This window comes from Hypanus sabinus, chromosome 3 (assembly GCF_030144855.1).
Source record: "Hypanus sabinus isolate sHypSab1 chromosome 3, sHypSab1.hap1, whole genome shotgun sequence".
NCBI lineage: Eukaryota > Metazoa > Chordata > Chondrichthyes > Myliobatiformes > Dasyatidae > Hypanus > Hypanus sabinus.
Window position 1 is genome coordinate 120,707,582 of NC_082708.1, and position 23,338 is coordinate 120,730,919.

The 23,338-nt window shown below is 36.8% G+C and overlaps 1 protein-coding gene across 1 annotated transcript in view; it reads right to left on the bottom strand.

The window, feature by feature from the left end:
- lrba (LPS-responsive vesicle trafficking, beach and anchor containing) overlaps nucleotides 1–23,338 on the bottom strand; it is an 817,631-nt gene that overhangs the window by 23,999 nt on the left and 770,294 nt on the right. The window contains exon 52 of the mRNA XM_059965020.1: nucleotides 21,111–21,278. Within this exon, the coding sequence (XP_059821003.1) occupies nucleotides 21,111–21,278 (168 nt within the window). The remainder of the gene's footprint in view (nucleotides 1–21,110; nucleotides 21,279–23,338) is intronic.

Genomic DNA, 23,338 nt, shown 5'->3' on the forward strand with positions numbered 1-23,338 from the left:
CTGCTGGATTCAATAAGGCTGGGATGTTCTATTTTTTTTGATATTCCTGGCTGCCTGCCTTGGAAATTCTTGCGAATTTCTTTGGGGCAGATCTAGTATTCACTGAACCAATATAAAAGCAGCTGTGAACCACAAGACATTTCCAAGAATTATCTGCACTGGATAACAAAATACCTACATCTTACTCTAGATGAATATCAAGAGGTTATTTCCGGCTAGCAGAAATTTTGGATAGTGTAATATAGACACGACTTTGATCAGCCTTATTTCTAGTGCTAATGAGACAGCCTACAGAGCAGAGGTTGACACCTTGACACAGTGGTGACAGGATAATGACCTCTCCCTCAATGCCCAAAAGACAAAAGAGCTGATTGTGGATTACAGAAGGAACAGAGACAGGCTCACCCCGACCAACATCAATAGGACTGCAGTTGAGAGGGTGAGTAGTTTCAAGTTCCTCGGTATACACATCACCAATGAACTCACCTGGCCTGTACACACTGGCTTTGAGGCAAAAAAAAAGCACAATAGCATCTCTTCCACTTCAGGTGACTTAAGTAGTTCAGCATAGGCCTCAAATCCCCTCAAGATCTTCTACAGGGCCACCACTGACTGGCTGTATCACTGCCTGGTTCAGGAACTGCGCCAACCTTGATCACTAGGTACTGCAGAGAGTGGTACAGACAGCCCAGTGCATCTGTGGATGTGAACTTCCCTCCATTGAGGACATATATAACAATAGGTGCAGAAAGAAGGCTTGGAAGATCATCCGGGACACCAGTCACCCCAACCATCAACTGTTTCAGCTGCTTCCATCTGGCAAACGCTGATGCAGCATTAAAACCAGGACCAACAGGATACAGGACAGCTTCTTTCTACAAGCCATTAGACTATTAAATTCACATGTCTGTACATTGCAACAGAGTCATAACACAAAGATTTTTACTCCCTCACATTGTGGGATGAATGTGAGATTTAAATAAATTCTAATTCTTTTGTCTTACAACTTTGTTTCAAATTGTTCTCAATCACTATCAAACATAAACAAGTATTTCTATACAAGCTTCCCATCATTTATTTTTGGTTAGGGTTTTGTGACAATTTGATTAGATAAAGGTCAGAAAAAAATACTATATAGTCAAGGATTAGAAACTATGAGCAAACAGAAAAAACTACTTTACACATTTCCACTTCAGTGAGAGGTTAGGTATATTATGAATTATTTCATTGAAATCACTGTTTCAAGCAGCACTCCATGGAAGAGTGTTGAAGTGAGCGACCAAACTTAAGTTTATTAGTACAACCTCCAACTTTGTATAAATTGCATGTATTTTCTCACTGCTACTGGAATACTGTTTATCTTATTCCAAGGGAAAAATATGTTACACATTGTATATTTAACAGTGTCAGAAATGGTTAGCCCTGTGTAAAAACAGGGTCAATTTGTCATTTCAAATTTTACACATGCAAATGTTCACTTGCGTGTGATTCTACTTGATGTTCACCAATACAGTGGTTCAAATGTTTAAATTTCTACCAGTACTTACCTGACTGTCAGATAATAATCTTAGTGGTATTTCTTACAGCAAATATGTTTATTAAGAAATGACAGAGGTCCACATCTTTAAATATCAATAGCAAAAGTAAATAGGCTAGCATCAGGAAATCTAGTACAAACAACTTGAATGACAGAATCAAATAAAATACACAGAAGAAAATTCTACAAATAGTCCCTTACTAAGCAGCTTTCTGAAAGAGCTAGCCACAAGTTACCTTCCTCATCCTTTCAAACTTTGTTTTTTTGTATTAACTTTGATTTTTTACATTAACCATGCAACTGTTACAAATGAGATTAAGCCATTATATTTACCAACCAAAAAGTACTGAACAATGTTATATTTTGGCTAGGACTCAGTGGCAGCACACCTAAAGCCAGAATCATTTACATTAGAGGCAAGTACAACTCCAGAACTGAGGCCAGAATTCAGGGCACAGTACCTAGGGAGTGCTGCACTGTCACAAGTACCATTTTCGGGAATGTTAAATGACCAAAGGCCCTCTAATCTCTCAAATGAACACATAATAACCCACAGTTGTAAGTTATTTATGTGCTGTATCTAAAGTTTAATCCTCGATCATCACTATAAACGATATGATCATCACCTCAATGAAATTTTCCTAACATTATAACAGTGCAACATAATTGGTTGTAAGTGATTTGTACTATCTGGAGGTTCCAAAAGGTCTGACATAAATGCAAGTATTTAATTCTATGGCATTGTTACTTTAGGAATCAAGTTCTTATAATGTTGTCAATTAACAGGTTACTGTAAATAGAATCTATAATGATGGGCACATTATGCCTGGCAATGGTGGGTAAAAATACTTGGTGACCTTTAGATACTATTGATATTACCAATGAAATAAAGAACTCTGTATAATTTAACTTCAATAAATTAGAAGCACAAACTATTTCAAAGTTTGATACCAACATGTACAAACTAAAATTAAGCTGGTGGCTTAATAATTATATCTTTTCAAAACAAAATGCTGGAGGAACTCAGCAGGTCAGACAGCGGTCTTAGTGAAAAATAAAGAGTCTACATTTTGGGATGAGATCTTTCATCAGGACTGATATCTTGGAAATTTTTCATTTAATAAAAGTGGCCCAGATGTGATATTATCAGCTGTTCCCATAAGTACCAACAAGCTACAAATTCCTAGATACTTGTCTGGAAATATTGATGTTCAAAATTTCCAAGAATTTGCTGCCAATTTTCCAACTGCAATTGGCCACTTGACTCCCACAGCCAACAAGGAAACACAAAGTTCAACCAACTCTCTAGCATCATGAGGCCCAACAAAAGAACAAAATATCTTTAATTTCAGAAAAGAGGGACAGCTTAGACCATAAGACATAGGAGCAGAATTAGACCACCCAGCCCATTGAGTCTGCTCTGCCAGTTTATCATGGCTGACCCTGGATCCCACTCAACCCCATGCACCAGCCTTCTTGCCATATCCTTTGATGCCCTGACCGATCAGGAAATGATCAACTTCTGCTTTAATATACCCACGGATTTTGCCTCCACCACTGTCTGTGGCACAGCTTTCCACAGATTCACTACTCTCCGGCTAAAAAAATTCCTCCCTACCTCTGTTCTAAAAGGCCATCCCTGAATTTTGAAGCTGTACCCTCTAGCTCTGGATATCTCCACCATAGGAAACATCCTCTCCACATCCACATCTTGAGGGAGAAGGGTTAATCAATTCATTTGTATTTTTCTGAATTCTCCAAATTAATGTTTTTAGTAAATATTTTAATTTAATTTTATTTTATTTTGATTATCAATGTTTAATTTTTTAAAAATATTTTGAGACCTCCACGAACATTCAAAGCTTTTGACATTGTGGCAGGTGAGTTGTTCTGGCCGGTCATACTTATGTTATAGAAGGTCTTATCACAAGAGTTGGTTTGAGGATCGGCATAGTCCATCCAGGAAACTTCTGCTGGAGAGGGCAAATTAGATAGGGGGCAGAAGTTTAAGGGAAACACGAGGAGGTATTTCTTTACTCAGAGAATGATAGCTGTGTGGAATGAGCTTCCTGTAGAAGTAGTAGAGGCCAGTTCAGTTGTGTCATTTAAGGTAAAATTGGATAGATATATGGACAGGAAAGGAGTGGAGGGTTATGGGCTGAGCGTGGGTAGGTGGGACTAGGTGAAATTGAGAGTTCGGCACGGATTAGGAGGGCCGAGATGGCCTGTTTCCATGCTGTGATTGTTATATGGTTATATGTTATATGATAAGATTTAGTTCATTAACTTCAGAGAAATTCAAAAAATTCCAACTTAAGTCTTCAGCTTCTTCGTGCCTGTAACTAAATGATCCATTTCTCTCCAACATTTAGTTTTTTTTTATTCACATTACACCATTGTCTTCAGAATAAGTATTAACTTTGCCTTTGAAAAGATGGTGCAGCCAACTCCATAGGGTCATTATTTCTTCTGGCTTAGGTGGTAATGCAGGTAGAATGGTTGCTTGGCTGCAAGTGAGCACTCAGTCTATACTAGCTGAGTATGTACCATCCACATGAATATCAGTAGTTTCCTTTTCATCATCTCCCCAGCCATGAAAACCAACGGCAAAATTAAGGCATCTCAGTTATTCTTTGCTTGTTGTTGTAACATCCATTCTATATAGGCTGAAATGAACAGTACCAAGGAAACAGATATTGAAAATAAGTTTATTTAAATTTTTTGTCTGGTTAATAGTTTTAAACCATGATTCTTATCTGAGCATTATTAAGAACATCTTAACTTGAAGAGGAATGAGATTATTGTATAAACCTAAAGGTTTTTTCAAATTAATATACAGTACTATACAAAAGATGTAGGCACATGAACAGCATACAGCTAGGTTGCCTAAAACTTTTGCATGGTATTATAGTAATTTTATGTATTGCACTATACTGCTGCCACAAATAAAAACAAATTTCATGACATATTAAGTGATGATAAACTTGATTCTAATATGGGTCTCTATTATGGACTGAGAGTGGGAAGGGGGCAGGGAGAGGAGAATCATAGTTGGGAAAAGAGGAAGGGAGAGGGGAGTGGGAAGCACCAGAGAGACATTCTGTAATGGTCAATAAACCAATTGTTTGGAATCAAATGACCTTACTTGGTGTTTCAAGGCTGGTTGTGACTGCACCCATGCTACACCTTGCCCCTGGCACTCTGCCTCTGCCTACATCCCTTCTGTGGCACTCCACCCTCACCATTCCCAACATACTTTGCTTCTGCCAGATTTACAAATTCACTCTTTGGTCTATGATGACAATGACAGTACTGTGCAAAAATACTAAGCGCATATATCTAGCCAGGGTGCCCAATACTTTTGTACAGTACTGTACATGCATAAGAACTCTGAACTGCGGCCATACAGGTCATTTGAGACACATGCAGACTGAAAATCTTGGCTCCATTCCCAAATTTTGGAACTTTAACATAAAATGAGAGAAACCTTCTCTTGCTTTGATATATCCAGCTGTTGCTCTGATTTTTATGAACCGATAAAATGTAAACTGGCAGCCACCAAGAAATGACAGCAATATTCATGTCTTAATAAACGTTGTTGAGGATAGAAGTATGGGCACAAAATATTTTTGTTTGGTTTAATAGCTAGGTCAACTAGTGAAAGCAGAGATTTCCAGATCTCTGCTCCCATTAAAAACTAAAATAACACTGCACTAAAGCCTTGAATATACAGTTCCCCACCTCACAGGAAACACCCTGCAGTGTATCAGCTATCCTACAATGTAACAGAAACCATTGAAAAGAAATGACAGAAAAGCTGCAACTACTCACTTCCTCTCTCCTTAATGACACAAATCTCAACATGCTTACATTGGCGCAAAATTTTCAATGGGACAAAGTTCATTTCTTTGTGTAATTATGGGTCTGCATAAAACAGAAGCATTTATAAACAACTTAGTTTCAAACTAAGGAAATCTACAAACTACACAAATTAAACACTTGATTCTCAGTTAGAAACAACTAGAAGTCCACAGCAGCTTGTTATTTTAACTTGCTTAGTCAAATCCGGGCAGTTTTTCCAGCACATAATTTAAGATGACATAAAGAATCACCTGAAAAATGAACTTATTCTTCTTCATACTTAAACTATCTAACTGATGGAGCAAAAAAAGATCTTGTGTTCCCAGCTGACAAAATTCTCTGCTGAGTAACCAAATAAAATTTGAGACAAACAGGGGAAAAAGAAAACAATTTTAAAAAAGAGTAATTTTTAGTTCTATTGAGACAGGATTATATCAAGAGCAAATTATTTTTAACTGAAGTGCAAATTTGAAATGCTTGTAGAAGACAAAGCTGTTACAAAGATTATCCATTGAAACACAGCCTTGATTTAGATGTGGCATCACACTCACTTTATGAACAATTTAACACAGTATGAGACACAAATGAATCTGCAGGTCACAGCAATGAATCCGAGTTTCTTAGCGTTAATCACGGCATTTCAAATTTATGTGTTGTAGCCTAAGGGTGAAATGTGTAGTCAATTGTCCCATTAACCAAAAAGATAAATAAAATTGATGAATTGTTCTTTTGCTTAACTAGTGTGCACATGGTACATATTAAGGTTGTACACAGTTAACATCTGAATACAATCCATTTTATTATTCCTGCTAGCAAACTTGGTGAAGGGATGTAAAGCAGTAACTACAGAGAAACAACTTCTTGCAGTCTGTACATACATTTTAAAAATGCCTTCATTTATATTCTAGTTATATTCCCTTGAATTAATAAACCATAAAATGCTTCTTCCATAAATGTTATGTTTCTTTCCCCCAAGGTACTGCTTGAATAATGTTCTGTTCAGTTGACACAGTAGAAACATGATGCTGGTACAACAATATTGCAGAGATACAATCATCACGAGGTGCTTGAACCAGTGTCTGCAGCAATGCAGAAAACCTTATATAAAGGATATTATTTTGGAGCTAAGACTAAAAGAAAAGCAACATGCAACATTTGGACTTGTACATTCATTTAAACAAAAGCCTTATCCAGCTGTGCACGTTCTAAAAGATTTGGCAAACAAACCCATTCCAGATTGTAGAAAAATAATTAATTAGAAAACTCAAGGAAGTCTAAATGCATGCAAGTTGATTCCAAACATAGCATTTTATTACTTAATTCAATCACAACTTGGCAATTTTTCATCATATGATATGACAAACAGCACCATGAGGTGGCACCCTTTCTTGCATACTATAAACATGCTTTAATAATTGATTGGCGCTCAGCTGGATAAATACAAATAGGAGAACTAAGAAATCCTTTATTCTGGAATGAATCAAGACAATTTTTAATTCAATCTGCAAGAACTATAAGTTTGTAAAACATGCTCCCTGATAGCTTCTTTATTTCATCAGAAACCAAGTCATACACAAGGAAGTGTTACATTTCACTTTCCACTCATTGTTGAATTAAATATTCTTAACAGGACTGCTGGCAGCAACTACATTTGGCCACAGTGTTAATGATGGAATGTTTAGAGATAAAACATTAATGATATGTTGACATATTGTAAATACTTTAAATGAATATATTTATATTTTAGCTTAGTGAATGAAAATTACGTGACACCCTTTTTGCAAGCTTTTATATTTTTTGATTAAAATATATTTTGTAGGAAAATCTTAGATTAAATCAGGAGAAATAGGGTAGGGATCAGAATCATGATAACTATGCAGTATAGGTATGCTTGAACCTTCTGAAATGAACTGAACTGCTAACAGCCATCCGGAAGGATCAAACATGAACTACAACCTCTTGAATGATGCACTGGAGAGATAGAGTATCTCAGAAAAGGGATGGACAAAAGGCTAAATAAATGCTGTGAATTGTAAAACACATATATACTGTAGTTTCCTCAAAAAAGGTTGAATTACAAATTACAATTGTTTATACTACCCAGCAGCAGAAACAACGAATAACGCTGGACCTCCAGAAAAAGTGGTGACTTCCTACTGTACCACCACAACACAAAAAGATGGGTTAATAGAACTCACATGGACTGTCATTATTCATTGGTTGGAAGAGAATGCTTGTGCCACCATTCCCACCCCCCACCACTTTCCCCAGTTTATAGCTTTACACATCTGCAATTTCAGGAACAGATTGCAGACACAAAAGTTGCAATTTGACTTTTCAATAATTGCACTGAAAAGCACCATGGAATGCTGATAGTTTTAAACTATTTATGCTTCAGAATATTGCACAATTCCTTCATGTAATTTCTCTATTCAATCTTAACAATAAGCACTGCATTTATTGTGAGTTTGTGGAAATTTTATTTATTTAACAGAATAAAAGTTAAAATCTCTTACAGTAAATAAGCTCTCAGAATGGAATATAATATTTGCTTTTTTAAATTTGTATGATAGGAAACACTGTCACTCTCTTTGGTATGTTAGTTTAATAGGAAACACTGTCACTCTCTTTGGTATGTTAGTTTACCGGTTGTTTGAACTAAGGATAAGCACTTTTTTGAAAGTACAATATATTTCAGTGTAAATATGAAACATCTTGACTGCAGTTCCAGAAGTAGGCAAGGGTGGATTTATATGCCCATAGCTGAAGGCTGAGAGGATTACTGGGCAGTCAAGATTGCTTCTGTTAACCCAAGGGGACAATAGTTTGCCTTACAGCCTGTAAACTACCATCAGCATTGGTTTTATTACACCCTTATATTAACTTTAAAAACAGGAAATGTTTTCACTCATTTTGTGCAGTTTATAGCCTGTGCTTTGCAACATAAGTAGGCAGCAGTCTGTTCTGTTGTTCTATGATTTTGTCTGCAGATGTCAATTAATGGCTTGTAGTGAAAGCTTCCCATGAAGGCTTTCGGGTAGCCATCTTTAATGCTTCTAATACAAGTGTAAAGTAAATTAAAAATATATACAGCATATATGTCATTTAGTAGGTTTTTATGTTCTTGGGTTCCTTGATGATTATGTTGATTTCTTCCCAACTTCATGAGCATACCTATCCTCTTAAGTAATGCATTTCCAGGGTATCATCTACTCCACTTAAGGTGAACAGGCAACCTCCTGCATAATCTCTATTTGCTACCTTCTGAAGTTTACAAGAATCTGTGGAAAAATATCTGGTAATGACTGCCTATAAAATATTGTCCTCAGGACAAGTTCTTTGGCTTGGTAATAATGAGACTATTAACTCAGTAGCCAGCTTTAATGCAGACATGATAAAAAAAAATATTTTAGAAAAATTAGTTGTACTGTTGAACCATTATTGCTTGGCCCCATATTAACAGACGTGATCTTTAGCTGTTGAAGTAATCTGTACAAGTCAGGCAGGTTGCACCTCACCAGGACTGGGACCAAAATATCCTCGAGAGTATGTTCACCTTTTCCTTTTCTGAATTTAAACAATTTTGTCAAGAGGATGAGAAGCTGAGCAAAGATTCAGAAAGGAGAAAAGCAAAACTGGAAATGGAAGCCATGATGCTACAGTAATTATAAAAGTAAGCTGTGCTGTGAACTCAGTATTGAATTCTACAACTTCATTATCTTGATTTCTTGGTCTGTATCAAACATTAGCTGAGCATGTTTAATTTTCTCTTTAAAAAGTGGAGGACATATTCAGCCTCAACAGCCAAGTATGTCTGCTTGCTTTACATTTCACAACTCCATGCAGTCTTTTGTCTATTTTCTCATGTTCTATCAGTTCCTATTCATTCCCCATAACTTTGTTTACAACTTATCTGAATGGACATCCCAGTTTCATTCCATCAGAAACATTGCCCCCATACCAATAGCCCAAATGGCCTAATTCTGCCCTTATGCTTTATGCATATAATCTGACAAGTTGGGTGGAAAATAAAAGACAGAATTTAATTCTTGGAAGTATGAGGTGTTGTATTTGGGGAGGCGCAACAAGGCAAGGGAACACTCAATAAATTAAAGGATATTGGGAAATACAGAGAAATAGAGAACGTGGAATGTATATATATGCAGATCATTAAAATTAGAATATTGGTCAATAAGGTGATTATGTAAGCAAATAGGATGTTTTTCTATTAAGTCAAGATATTATATGCAAAACCAAGGAGATTATACAAGATCTGAGCACAGCAGCAACTATGCTACAGTTTTACTCAGTGCATAACACAAAATGTGAGGCCAGAGAATGTAAAGGAGATTTAAGATAATTTTGCCAAGACTGGAAAATTGTATCAATATGGAGAAATGAATAAATTATGATAACTTCCTTTCGAACCAAAGAGGCTAAGATGACTTAATTGAGATAAATTAAATAATGTGGATCCTAGATAGTATAAATGGAAAATGCTAGTTGCTTTATCACTGGGAAAAAATTTAGAAGGATAAGGGATATTTTTCATCAAGAGGTTGGTAACAGAATTGGAAGGCAAAAGGGATAGTAAAGGCAGGACCCTCATCTTGTTTAAATAGCACATGGCAGTGTATTTGAATAGCTGTACTTGACATGGCTATGAACATTATGCTGGAAGGGAGGATTAGTTGGAGATCTCTTTTTGATTAGCACAGACACAATGTTGTAAATTTTGTAAGGTTTTTCATGTCACCATCTAAAATATCTGTGAGGCTAATACAATGAGTGACAAGCTAGTTACAGGCATTCAATGAAAATATTAAATATTTTTTTAAATCCCTCAGTATTCTATAACACAAATGCAACATGCAATCATTTTATAATTCAATATAAAACACAAATAAATGCACTTACTCAGATTATGAAGTTGGAAAAGGCCATAATCTGAGCTAACAGTATGAAAATTAATGTGCAGACGAAACTGGAATAGTTGTCAGCATATATGACAATCCTATAATACATAGGTTGTTTGCTTTGGGGATAGTATTTAAAATTTATATAAACTTAAACTGAAACCATCACTTTACAGTGCCAGCATTGTCCCTTTGGCACTGTCTTACAGAATGCTTAATCCTAAGTGGTTTTATTGGTTACAAAGTCAGACCAGAGCTTGCTAATACAAATCCATTACTCACAATAGTGCCTATGGTTATTCTCAAACCTGCTTATCTAACTGTGGAAGCTGTAGCCAGCTCCAGCAGCTGGGTCTGAATAGTGGCAGGATCCAACAGTACACCTAGCAACTTCCATTCATAGATAGCTGCTAATACCTTCCCCCAACACAGCAAAAACTAAAGCTGCAAGGAAATCATAAGAGTTTGGCAATTCTCTAGCATAAATGTCAGTAAATCTCATCATGCTGCAGTCAGGCTACTGAACTCCAAAGGGACTTCAGTCATGTAGCAATCCAACAAATTTGGTATTCCAAATCAGTCAGTAACTCCAGGACTTCTGTGTTTGATTTGATTTAATTCCATTGAAACAGATAAATACTGTTCACAACCACTAGCATACAGCAGCAACATATGACCAATACTTCTCTTAAAACAGTCTGGTAGTCATCTGTGGCCAGCATCTCTTTCATTCTTTAAGGCACTTGTTGCTCCAGCTATCTATAAGCTACTCATCACTGCCTACATGTTTGTGAGGTAAAATAATGCTAGTTTGAATAAAGCTAAATACATTATCAATTAGGTGGCTTTATTTTGTGTCAGAGAAGTACAAGATCTCTGCTCAGGAGCTATACGCAATGGCATGAATGGAGCCATATACTTAGTGGATTGAAAAGTGCAGTTCAGATTTCAATCCCATCACTCTGGGACAGCATGCCACAAAGAACAAGACATCACTTGCATTTGCGGAAAATGGCATTGAACCCTAGCTGGATAAAGTCTCAGTGAATGAAACACGAGAGGACAGATGTTCAGCTTTCAGATGCTCTATTTGGAAACAACCTCATAGAAAATCAAGTTTTGAAAAAGGGGGAAATTTTCCCACCACGAGGTGCTTGGGTGCAATAATCAGTTCTGTCATTTGAAAGGTAAAGGCCGCATTATCTGCATCTATTTATCTTGTATCTAATTTGTCACAAATGCAATTGACATCTCCATGAAAATTTTATTGGTAGAAATAGTCAAGTTGGTCAAGGGAGACGAACCCAGTTTATTGTTATATAGACGTGCTTGCACTGCTGCAGTGAAAAACTTGTGCAGCAGCATCACAGGCCAATAGCATTAGAGACACAACACTCACAAGAAAATTATATAATATTTTTACAGGAATGAACAAGTAGAACAAAAGAAAAAGAAAATAGTAGTGCAAAGTAGTTACAGTGTTACTATACTCAGCTAGCGATACTGATGTACAGGAAGTAATGTTCATTGTAAATAAATTGTATTGAAAGTTCAAAAGGAATGGAGAGCCAGAATACATTACTGGTCATTTATTTTAAATGTAAAATTTATCAACAAGTATGTTAAAACAATTAATATATAATTTGTAACCCTTCCACTTTTACCTCCAGAATCCCAATGAATTCCAGACTAGTTCATCTTCCACACTTAATGAACTTGACCACATGCTAAGATTTGATTTCTTTACTCTAAATCAAAATGGCTCATATTTTAGCCAACACACACCAATGCCCATTTTAGCAAACTTACGTTTTAAGATTCAATTTGCTCATGGCTTAGCCCTTCCTACAAAATATCTCTCCACATCAACTCAACCAAAATATATCTATGCTCCATCAATTCATTTCTTTTGCTAATTTCTGATTATTAATTGCACCTCCACTGGCAATTATGCCTTTAGCTGCTGTGCCTTTTAAACACTGAAGAGCCTTCATAAACATTTTCATCCCTGTACCTCCTTCTGGGTGCTTCTTAAAACCTTCTCTCATCTGTCCTAACTTCTCATATGGCTTAACTTTGTTTGCTAATTCCCAGTGAGATACTTTAGGAGTGTACTAGGTGCTTTGTAATCAGTAGTATTATCTTGTTGCAATTAGATTTGTATTGAATTAAATGTATCAAAATCTCAATGCTGTTCATATGGTCGTCACCTGGCAGCTTTGTATTAGTTCTGTATGGACACTCAATAGTCCAGAAAGGGAAAAAATCTGAATTCCACAAAGTTTCAATCTATTAGTCATAACTACAACAAATAATGAGAACAATTTCAACAAAAATTTAACTGGACTAACGAAGCATTAATGTTGGCTTTACATTTAAAACTTAAAGCTTTAAGAATTGTCCCAATATATGTATACAGTGACTATATATATGTTACAAGACAACTATATGAAGTTTCATATGAAATAAATCATATAGTCTTAAGCCCACGCTCAGTGCTCATGATTTTGTTTCTCCATTATATTTTTTTTGCATCATCTTCATTTGTTAAAATACACATTGTTCTCTATTTAATCACACACATGGACAATGATGTCAAGTATATGACAAATCAGTATTTCAGGAATATTTATTTTTCTTCTTTTATCATTTTTATGTATTTGTTAATACTCAGACATTTCAGCAAATATCTCAGGGTTACCTGTTACCATGAAGAATGAAATATAAATGTTATTAGTGACTGGTGTGCAGTAGCTGCCAAGTCTCCAATTTTCTTCTGGTGGCTGAAATGCTAAATTTATGCATGTAATCTGACCAATTTTCAAAACTAATGTTGAAATGCAATTCTGATATGACTAACTGCTACAGGTCAAATTTAAAACATCAGTAGGAAAAATGCAAATGTGTAGATGATTTGATTATTCTAATTTTACAGAGTGTCTTTTAATAAAATTGAAAATGGGATAAAACTTTAAGCATATTCAAAACAGCCGAATGGAAGTGCTATACCATTTGACTGCCCACGAGTAAATTTAACTGTATTTCCACCTCTTTGAAAGTAAAACAAAAAATGTACAATTTAATTCTACATGCAAAGTATTCAGCTTATTTTAGGATTTGAAAAGACTAATAGTAATACCTTAACATCAATTTTCTCATGATGTTTACAAAGTCAGATAAATTGGTTTTGTTACAATTCCACCAATTTACATGCCTAAACTACTAAGATAAGGTGTTATAAAATAACTTCTCCTTGTGTCCCTTGCAAGAATATTTAGTAATGCTCCAATAAAGAGCTTCCAAGAAGAGCAACTGTATACATAACATACAAACAATTTTCTACTTCATTGTAAAATCAAATGACTTGGGTCAAGTTCTCTTTATTAAAAAACATCACCGTCTACACTTACAACAAATGTTAAAAATTAGCTGTTCCCAGTTAAAGAAATTTGCAATTTGACACCACTGAAAAACAATATGACTACAATTTAAATATTGATGGCATGTACATACAAAATGGGGGAAATAAGTTGCAGACTCTATTTGGTATACTTCTTTAATGACTGCGAGGAAGTGACAAGAATTGTTTTGTCCTTGATCCAAAAAGCTTCTGTTAAAAAAGTCTGAATGGTACCATGATCCTGCAGTTTGGGTCTTTGACACTAGAGGCCCTTCATGAAATGCTTAATTATTAAAACTCTTCCCAAAGATAATATTCTGGGAACTACAGTATTTTAATTTGTCCCACACATCTCATGGATTGAACATTAAGACGCAACAGGTGCTGAATTAAGAAAAGCATAATCTAGACCTCTGATCTATGAAACTTTCCATTTGTTTTGTGTACACTGGTCATCTTCAAAAGAACTTTATTTCAAGTCAATTAAAGACAATCAAAGGTTAAACTTCTAATGCAGAAAACATCAAGGCAAAACTTCATCCCCATACTTATGCAGACAAATTCAAACCAGCTGCACACTCTTACTGAAATCAATATAATATTCAGCAGCTGTTCCCCAAACTAATGTTTTAGCACAGAAGAGTGTGAACCTCAGAATATCTTTTTTTAAATTTTATTTTATTTTGAGATACAGCACAGAATAGGCCTTTCCAAGCGTTCGAAACGGACTACCCAACAACCCCCGACAACACTGATTTAAGTCTAACCTAATCACTGGACAATTTACAATAACAAATTAGCCTATCCGTTACATCTATGGACTGTGTAAGGGCCTGGAGAAAGCCTATGTATTCCATGGGGAGGACATACAGAGATGCTGGGATTGAACTCCGAACTCCAATGCCCTAATTACTGCACTACTGTGGCACCTCAAAGTCTTCCCCCGTAATCTTCTGATAAACTCACAACTTCTGGCAGCCTGCACACTATAGCACCATATTGCACAGTCCTCCAGTACAGAAGGATCTGAATCTCAATCTGCAGAATTACTTCAAACTTATTTACTTCAGTAGACGATCATAGCTTGCAATATTTCACAAATAGCAGAATTAAAAAAAACAGGATTAGCTTCTGTGCAAAAGCAACTGCAATGCCAGTAAAAAAGAGAGAGAATAATGGTAGCTAAGTGGAAATATGTTTAAGATTGAGGAGACTAAAGTAATTGATAACACGATATTTAAAAGCTAAAACAAAACTAGTTTCTGACTAAATTCCAAACATATTTTATTAAAAATCCGTGTTTAAATATACTTAGAGGAACTGAACTAACTAGCATTTATACACATAATGTAAGCAAATTCAGGACCTTCACTGCACAATATTGGAACTTGCTGCAGATTCTTGCCTGAAAATCAATCAGCATGTATTACTGTAAGACACCAGAGGGTCAGGAACATTGGCAAAAGTAAGGAAATACCTTTATCATCTATCAAAGGCATTGACCGTCATTTTGAATATGGGAGCTTGTTCTGCACCATCCAATTTTATCAACACTCAAGATCTCACTAAACTGGATGTAAAAGCTTTTAAACCAGCAAGTTTTCTTCCCTGATAGTTTATGTATGGGCAACGAATAGCCTAATTTATGTGAGCTTTGTGCAGGTAATACACTATAGTCTGTAAAATTTGGTCTATAAATTCCATTTGAACGTTTCACCACAAAAATTGCAAATGTGAACTTATAATCGTGCAGAGCTACCACTATTTAATGGAGAAAAAGTCTCAGCAATCTTTCATAGGGTGATTTGTGGGAAACAAAGTATTGAGTTCAGGAGATGGGATGTTGGGTGGGGCTATAACTGGAGGTCATGGGTTAAGGTTGAAAGATGAAAAGTTTAAGGGGAACATGAAGGGAAACCTCTTTTCTTAGAGGGTCATGAGAGTGTGGAACGAGTTGCAAGCACAAGTGGTGCACATATGCTTGATTTCAAGCTTTAAGAGAAGCTTGCCTAGGAACATGGATGATCGGGGTATGGAGGGCTCTGGTTCCAGGTCAATGGGAGTAGGTAGATTAAATGCTTGGCACGAACCAGATGGGCCAAATGGTACGTTCCTGCACTGTACTTTTCTATGACTCTAAAGTGGTTAAAGATCCCCCCTCATGTTCCCCTTAAACATTTCACCTTTCACCCTTAACTCAAGATGTCTAGTTGTTGTATCACCCAACCTCAGTGGAAAAAGCATTTAATCTATACCCCTCATAGTTTTGTGTACCTCCATTAAATCTCCCTTCTATCTTCAATTTTCTAGGAAATAAAGTCCTTACCTATTTAACCTTACCCTGTAACCCAGGTCCTCAGATCCCAGGACATCCTTGTAGATTTTCTCTGTATTTTACCAATTGTGTTTTAAACTTTCCTGCCAGTAGGTGACCAAAACTGCATACAATACTGCAAATTAGGCCTAAGCAACGTCTTATACAATTTCAACATACAGTAACATCCCAACTTCTGTACTTAGTACATTGATTTATGAAAGCCAATGTGGCAAAAACTTTCTTTATGACCCTATCTACCTGTGATGCCACTTTCAAGGAATTATGAACCAGATCCCTTTGTTCTACCACACTCCTTAGTGCCCTCCCGTTCACAGTAAGACCTACCCTGGTTGGTTGTCCCTAAGTGTAACACTCACACTTGTCTGCATTAAATTCTATCTGTTATTTTGCAGCCCATTTTTCCAGCTGGTCCAGGTTCCACTGCAAGCTTTGATAGTATTCTTCACTGTCCACTTCATCACCAATCTTGGTGCCATCTGCAAATTTGCTACCACATTATCATCCAGATAATTGATATAGATGACAAACAACAATTGATCCAGCACTGATCCCAGTGGCACACCACTAGTCATAGGACCGCAGTCATAAAGGCAACCATCTACTACCACTCCTTGGTTTCTCCCACAACGCTAAAGTCTAATCCAATTTACCACCTCATTTGAATGCCAAATGACTGAACTTTCATGATCAACCTCCCATGTGGGACCTTATCAAATGCCTTACTGAAGTCCACGTAGACAACATCCATTGCCTTGCCTTTATCAACTTTCCTGGTAACTTCCTCTAAAAACTCTTAAGATTGGTTAGACACTACCTACCACCATGTTGACTATTCCTAATCAGTCTCTATCTATTCAAATATTTATATATCCAGGCCCTTAAGAGTATCTTCCAATACTTTCCCACTACTCATGTCAGACTCACTGGTCAATGATTTCCTGGCTTATTCTTAGAACCTTTCTTAAACAATGGAATAACATTAGCTATCCTCCGTCACCTCACCTGTGGCTAAAGATGTTTTAAATATCTCTACTGGGAGCCCTGCAATTTCTGCACTAGTCTCCCACAGGGTCCAAGGGAAAACCTTATCAGGCCCTGGGGATATATCCACTCTAATTTGTCTCAAAACAGCAAACACTTCCTCCTCTGTAACTTGAGTTCATGACCTTGCTGTTACTTTGCCTCACTTCTAGAACTCTGTGTTCAGCTCCCAAGTAGATACAGATGCAAATACCAATTTAAGATCTTCCCTATCTCTTTCAGCTCTACACATAGATTACCACTCTGATCTTCTAAAGGACCAATTTTGTCATTTGCTATTCTTTTGCTCTTAATATATCTGTAGAAGCCATTAGGATTCTCCTTCACCTTGTCTGCTAAAGCAATCTCATGCCTTCTTTCAGCCCTCTTGATCTCCTTAAGTAATCTCTTGCATTTCTTATGCTCCTTAAGTACCTCATTTGTTCCTACCTGTCTTTGCACTATGTTCTTTTTCTTAGCCAGGTCTTCAATATCTCTCAAAGACCAAGGTTCCTTAAACCTCACCTTTTATTCTCACAGGAACATACAAATTATGTACTCTGAAAATTTCACTTTTGAAGGCCTCCCACTTACCAAGTATATCTTTGTCAGAAAACAAGTCTCAATCCACATTTACCAGATACTTGCTGATACTATCAAAATTGGCCTTTCTCCAGTTTGGCATCCCAACCCAAGGACCACATCTATCGTTTTCCATAATTCGCTTCAAACTAATGGCATTATGATCACTGGATGCAAAGAGTTCCCTTACACAAACTTCTGTCACCTGCCCTGACTCATTCCCAATACAAGATCTGGTATGTTACTAGGCAACCATGAGGAAATCTGAAGATGCTGGAAATTCAAGCAACACGCACAAAATGCTGGTGGAATGCAGCAGGTCAGGCAGCATCTATAGGGAGAAGCGCTGTCGATATTTTGGGAAAATGCGAAATGATAGGAGAAGACTGGAGGCTTCACCCCAACCCCTCCGGTCTTCTCCTATCATTTCACATTTTCCCCTCCCCCCTACTTTCAAATGTCTTACTATCTTTCCTTTCAGTTAGTCCTGACGAAGGGTCTCGGCCTGAAACATCGACAGTGCTTCTCCCTATAGATGCTGCCTGATCTGCTGTGTTCCACCAGCATTTTGTGTGTGTTGTCTGGTATGTTACTGTCTGTGGTTGGAACTTCTTTGAACACACTGAACAAGCTCTCCAGTCTATCCTGTCTCAGCACTGACACATTTTCACTGACTGGTAATGTCACTCCTCCCTCTTTAATGTCTCCCACTCTATCACGTCTAAAACAATGAAACCTCCAAACATTGAGCTGCCAGTACTGCCCCTCCTGCAAACAAGTCTCACTAATGGCTACAATGTCATAATTCCATGTGTTGATCCATGCCCTAGATTTATCGAACAGTTCTCCTTGTACTAAAATAGATGCAGCTCAGAACATTACTCCTACAATGCTCAGCCTTTTGGTTCCTGACTTTGTGTGCAGGGTCAACAAAACCTTTCCCTAGAACCACTCCACCATTTGTTCTGGAGTTCAGGTGCAAATCATTCCTTCTGTACAGATCCCAGCTTCCCTGGAAGAGAGAGCAATGACCTAAAAATTAGAAACCCTCATTGCTGTACCAACTCCTAAGCCACATGTTAAACTGTATAATCTTCCTATTTCTGGCCTCATTAGCACATGGCACAGGTAGCAATCCCGAGATCACAACCCCGGAGGTTCTGCCTTTTAACTTAGTACCTAACTCTGTTACCTCCCTTTGCAGAACCTCATCACTCCCCTTACCTATGTCATTAGTACATGAACCACAACCTCTGGCTGCTCACCCTCCCACTTAAAAATGCTGTGGACTCCATCTGAGATGTCCCTGACCTTGACACCTGGGAGTCAACATACCATCTGGAAATATCGTTTCGGTCACAGAATCTCCCTTCTATTCCCTTAACCAACGAATCCCCTATTACTACAGCTTGCCTTTTCTCCCCTCTTGCTGACTTAGTGCTAGAGACATAACCGCTGTGTTTTTCCTCTGCTAGGTAATTTGCCTCAACAGTATTTAAAGTGATATGCCTGTTGTTGAGGGGAACAGCCATAGAGGTACTCTGCACTGGCCACCTATCCCCTTTGCCTCTCCTGACAGTAACCCAGTCATCTGTGTCCTGCACCTTAGGGATAACTACATCCCTGTATGTCCTGTCTATCAACTCCTCAGCCTCCTGAACGATCTGAAGTTGATCAAGTTCCAGCTTCAACTTCTTAATAATGTCTGATGGAAGCTGCAGCTAGATGCACCTCTTGCCGATGTAGTCATCAGTGACACTGGAGGTCTCCCTGCCTTCCCACTTCCCAGAACAGGAGCATTTCAGTATTCTGCCCGGCATCCCTACAGCTCTAAATGTGCAAAAAGCTCTGTTCGCCAAAGCCTCAACTCCCCATTCTAACACTGGTCCACTCACACAATGGGCACTTTGCTCAAACATAACTTCTTCATATTGGACCTTGTCAAGTGCCTAATTATGCATAATCCAATGTCTTCTCAAGAACTGTGGCGCACAAAATGTGTCATCTACTTTTGAACTTTCTCTTCCTCTATGCAATCCAAAGTCAGATATGGTATGTCACCCGGTACAGCTCTTCCAGAAGTGTGGTAGGGACAAAAATTTGAGCAAAGGACTTAAACACCGAATTCAAAGAAAGATGGCCACAGTTTGGTAAGTAACAGTACATTCAAACATTATGGAGAGAAAAAGGATGGTGAAAATGGGGCTGTCAATTTTAAGGTTAGAATTGCCATATGTATTGGATTCTGAAAGCAGAAACAATGAACACATATTTGAAGCAAAGATGATGGAACACTGTGATTTAACATGATGATAAGGAAAGGTGAATGGTAAAAAGACAATTAAAGGAAAACTTTCCCATTAAGTTTTGTGGGAAAGTGCTGGAAAATTTACTCGTCAGTTTGCTAGGATTGGAGGAATTATACTTGATTCTGCTGGCTTGTAAACAAATTGAAAAAAAAGTGACATCATAATTTCTCTAGGGCAATTAGCAATGCACCATAAAAGCTAGTCCAATCAAAGATACACTTATCTTCAAATGAACAAAAATCTAGCCAATTTTGATTGCTGTTAATTTTAAAATCTCATTTTAAATTTCAGAGGAAAATTAAGAACTTTGTTTGGGAGATGGTCAAGAACTTGAGAGGGAGATGCACGTCTTTATATAGATGACAGCATTCTCAGGATTCCTGTGCACATATCTGGGGTTTTGCCAGTCCCAAATTAGCTGGCTTTTTTCTACCTGCTTTATTCTGAGTGCATGTTCCACATTGGACCAAATCCATCAGTGGAGTGAAGGTGTGGCAGGTCCCCACCATTTAGGCTGGAGAACCTGCCTATTGTGCTATGTTGGACCAAGTGCACGAACATGGACTACATTTACACAAATGGAAAGGATCAATGTACGAGGTAATTCACGTTTTATTTTCTAAACAACTGAGTTAGTTATTTTTTATTTGTTTTTAAAAAGTGTTCCCATTTTTCAAATTGCTGAAATGATTTCTTTGGTTTAGATAAACCTTCTGCATGTTTTTAAACAACATGATTTCAGACATTCAGAAACATTCTCCATTTTTTAGTCAAATTCAACAGCTGGTTTATGTTCATTGTTTAGCCAACTGTCAAAGTTCTTTTCAACTGTTTAGCGGACAAGTTCTGTGCTGCCCACAGTACCATCCAACTGCCCTTTGAAGCTTATCATAGTAATTCACAGATCAAGGGGATGAAGATCAGGCTGGGTTGGTTTCAAAGTGACACCATCAAAATATGATTTTTTTAATGCAAGCCACAGAGGGCCACAGTAAGCATGAGTAGCTTACTGTTGGGTGAAAATTCTAGGCTATAACTTTCCTTTAGCATTACTGCAACCGAAATTTGAGTCATGAAACATTAATTGAAAGCAAAACAACAGAAATATCATAGAAATGGAACTTTATATTATTTTTCCTTTACTTACTGTTTGGGTATCCTCCAATACTATGGTTTTTCCCATTCCAGTACCAGAGAAGTAGAGTTGCATCACGTGACCCTGACAGGATGTAACAGTCACCTCCAATGTATGACTCAGATCTGGCTAAACAGGTTACAACATCCCAGTGTCCAAAAATCACCTGAGTTAGTTTACCTAAAAAGAAATTTTAAAAATCACCATTAACTCAATTTTAGATGAATATATTGTATTTCATGACCTACTAATGATATTTTATTTTATTAAAACAATATTCTGCACCATGTCCTGAGAAGATAATGAATGGATTTAATAATTTCTAGATACATCTTATTAACATCACATCATATATGAATTATTAGAATATTAGATCTTCTATTACCCCAATACAGTAGTTTTTTTTTATCCTATCATGTACTTAACATAGAAAGTGAGAGCTAATAAATTTTCGGAGAAAAAAATCAAACAACTGGAGGAGATAGCTGTAAAGGATGAGATAATAAATACTCAAGTACATAATTCTTTGATTTGAGGAGATTAAAAAGATCGACAGTGCTTTGGGACCATTTCTGTGCAATGATTTTGACAAGCAAATATATCTTAGCCACAGCATCTGTAAAATAAATAATCTTTTAATTGCAAAAAGATCTTACTGATGTCACAGAAAATGTTACCATGGTCAGTATCTGCAGCCTTTTATGTAGATGGAGAAATCTTGACTGTAACAGTGGATAATGCATGTTTTTAAGATTGAGGAAAAGGAAATGCTTTCCTTTGATGTTATGTTATTTTAACTTCCTCATTCACTGCTTTATATCCTACCTGTACATCACTTACCATCCAGAAAAATAAAAAGTAAATGGCTTCAACTACCTATGGTTCTTTCACTTTCTCTCTTCACTAGTGCCACTACCTCCCAAATGTCAGATGAGAGCATACACCAATCTAGAAAAGCATTTGTTTTCCTTATCTGTGATTTTCTTTCATCTGGTGAATCACTCAACTCTAAATGGTGACCTCTATATAGTCATTGAATCCGCTAGTGGAGATTAAAAAATCCAAGTCACATTTAATATACTATATTTAGCAGTGAAATGAATTATCTTTTCCTAACAATCTTTTATCCATTATTTTCAACTAGTTCAATGGCGCCTATTCATTTTTGAGGCCTTACAAAATTCAAAATGTTACAGTCTTTAAAAGGGGGGCATCTGGTTTTACATTTCGTATATTTATGTATTTGAAACAAGGGTTAAATAATGATTTCAATCCAATCAGGATGTAGAAAAGTGCTCTGCACAGGAATACATATCATTGCACACATGCGTTCACTTAAATGCTACATATGATTTGTATATAACTTTAAAAAGACCAGTCTGGAATGTACATGCCTAATAATAACCTCAAAGGTTTCACAATAGAAATGTTTGAAGTCGAGCACTAAGAATCTAGCTATGTTCATTTCAAATGCTGACAAGAAGCAGTGGTGATATTTAAACAAAGGCATGAAATGGTGGGTAATATGCTGAATTATGCTAGACCAATACTTAAATGATTGTTTGCAATTTCCAATTAAAAAAACATTAAATGGTAACCAAGGCAATGACATTAGTTAACTCTAAACACAGAACTCTACATTTAAGCATCCTTCCATTATGATATGGATTTATCTATAGGGCTACAAAGCAGATGTATACATTTGACGTCAAGTAACATTGCCTCACATTTGTGCGTTTACACCGAGACTACACCTTTGGCAACAATTAAGTGGCTCAGTTAATGGAGATAATCTTTACAGTTCTAAGGATATTGCAAGGCTAGAGTCAGCAAGTCTTGACTGCTGCGATTAAAGTAGGCACCAACTAAATGCTCTGCTAGATCTGTAAAAGGAAAGGAGTTTTCCAAAGCCTACTGTAATTTAATACAGCAGAATTGCAAGAGCCTTGCCAGTTTTTTCCTGTTTGTGATACGTTTGAGTGAAGTTACTAATATTTAGAAGTCCACTAATACAGAATGAATTGTGGTAACATAGTAAATAACTACCTAAAATGTTCTTGTGAAAGCCAAGTGCTGAAAAATATAACAGGATATAACCAAGTATTGAAATGTCAAGTGCAGAAATTTTCTACTACAGTTCACTTTGTATGAAATTAAAAGCATTGCCAATGATTATATAATTTTATTCATAGCATGAAAACGGGCACATACAACTTTTGATTCAAGTATTAGCTTTTCAA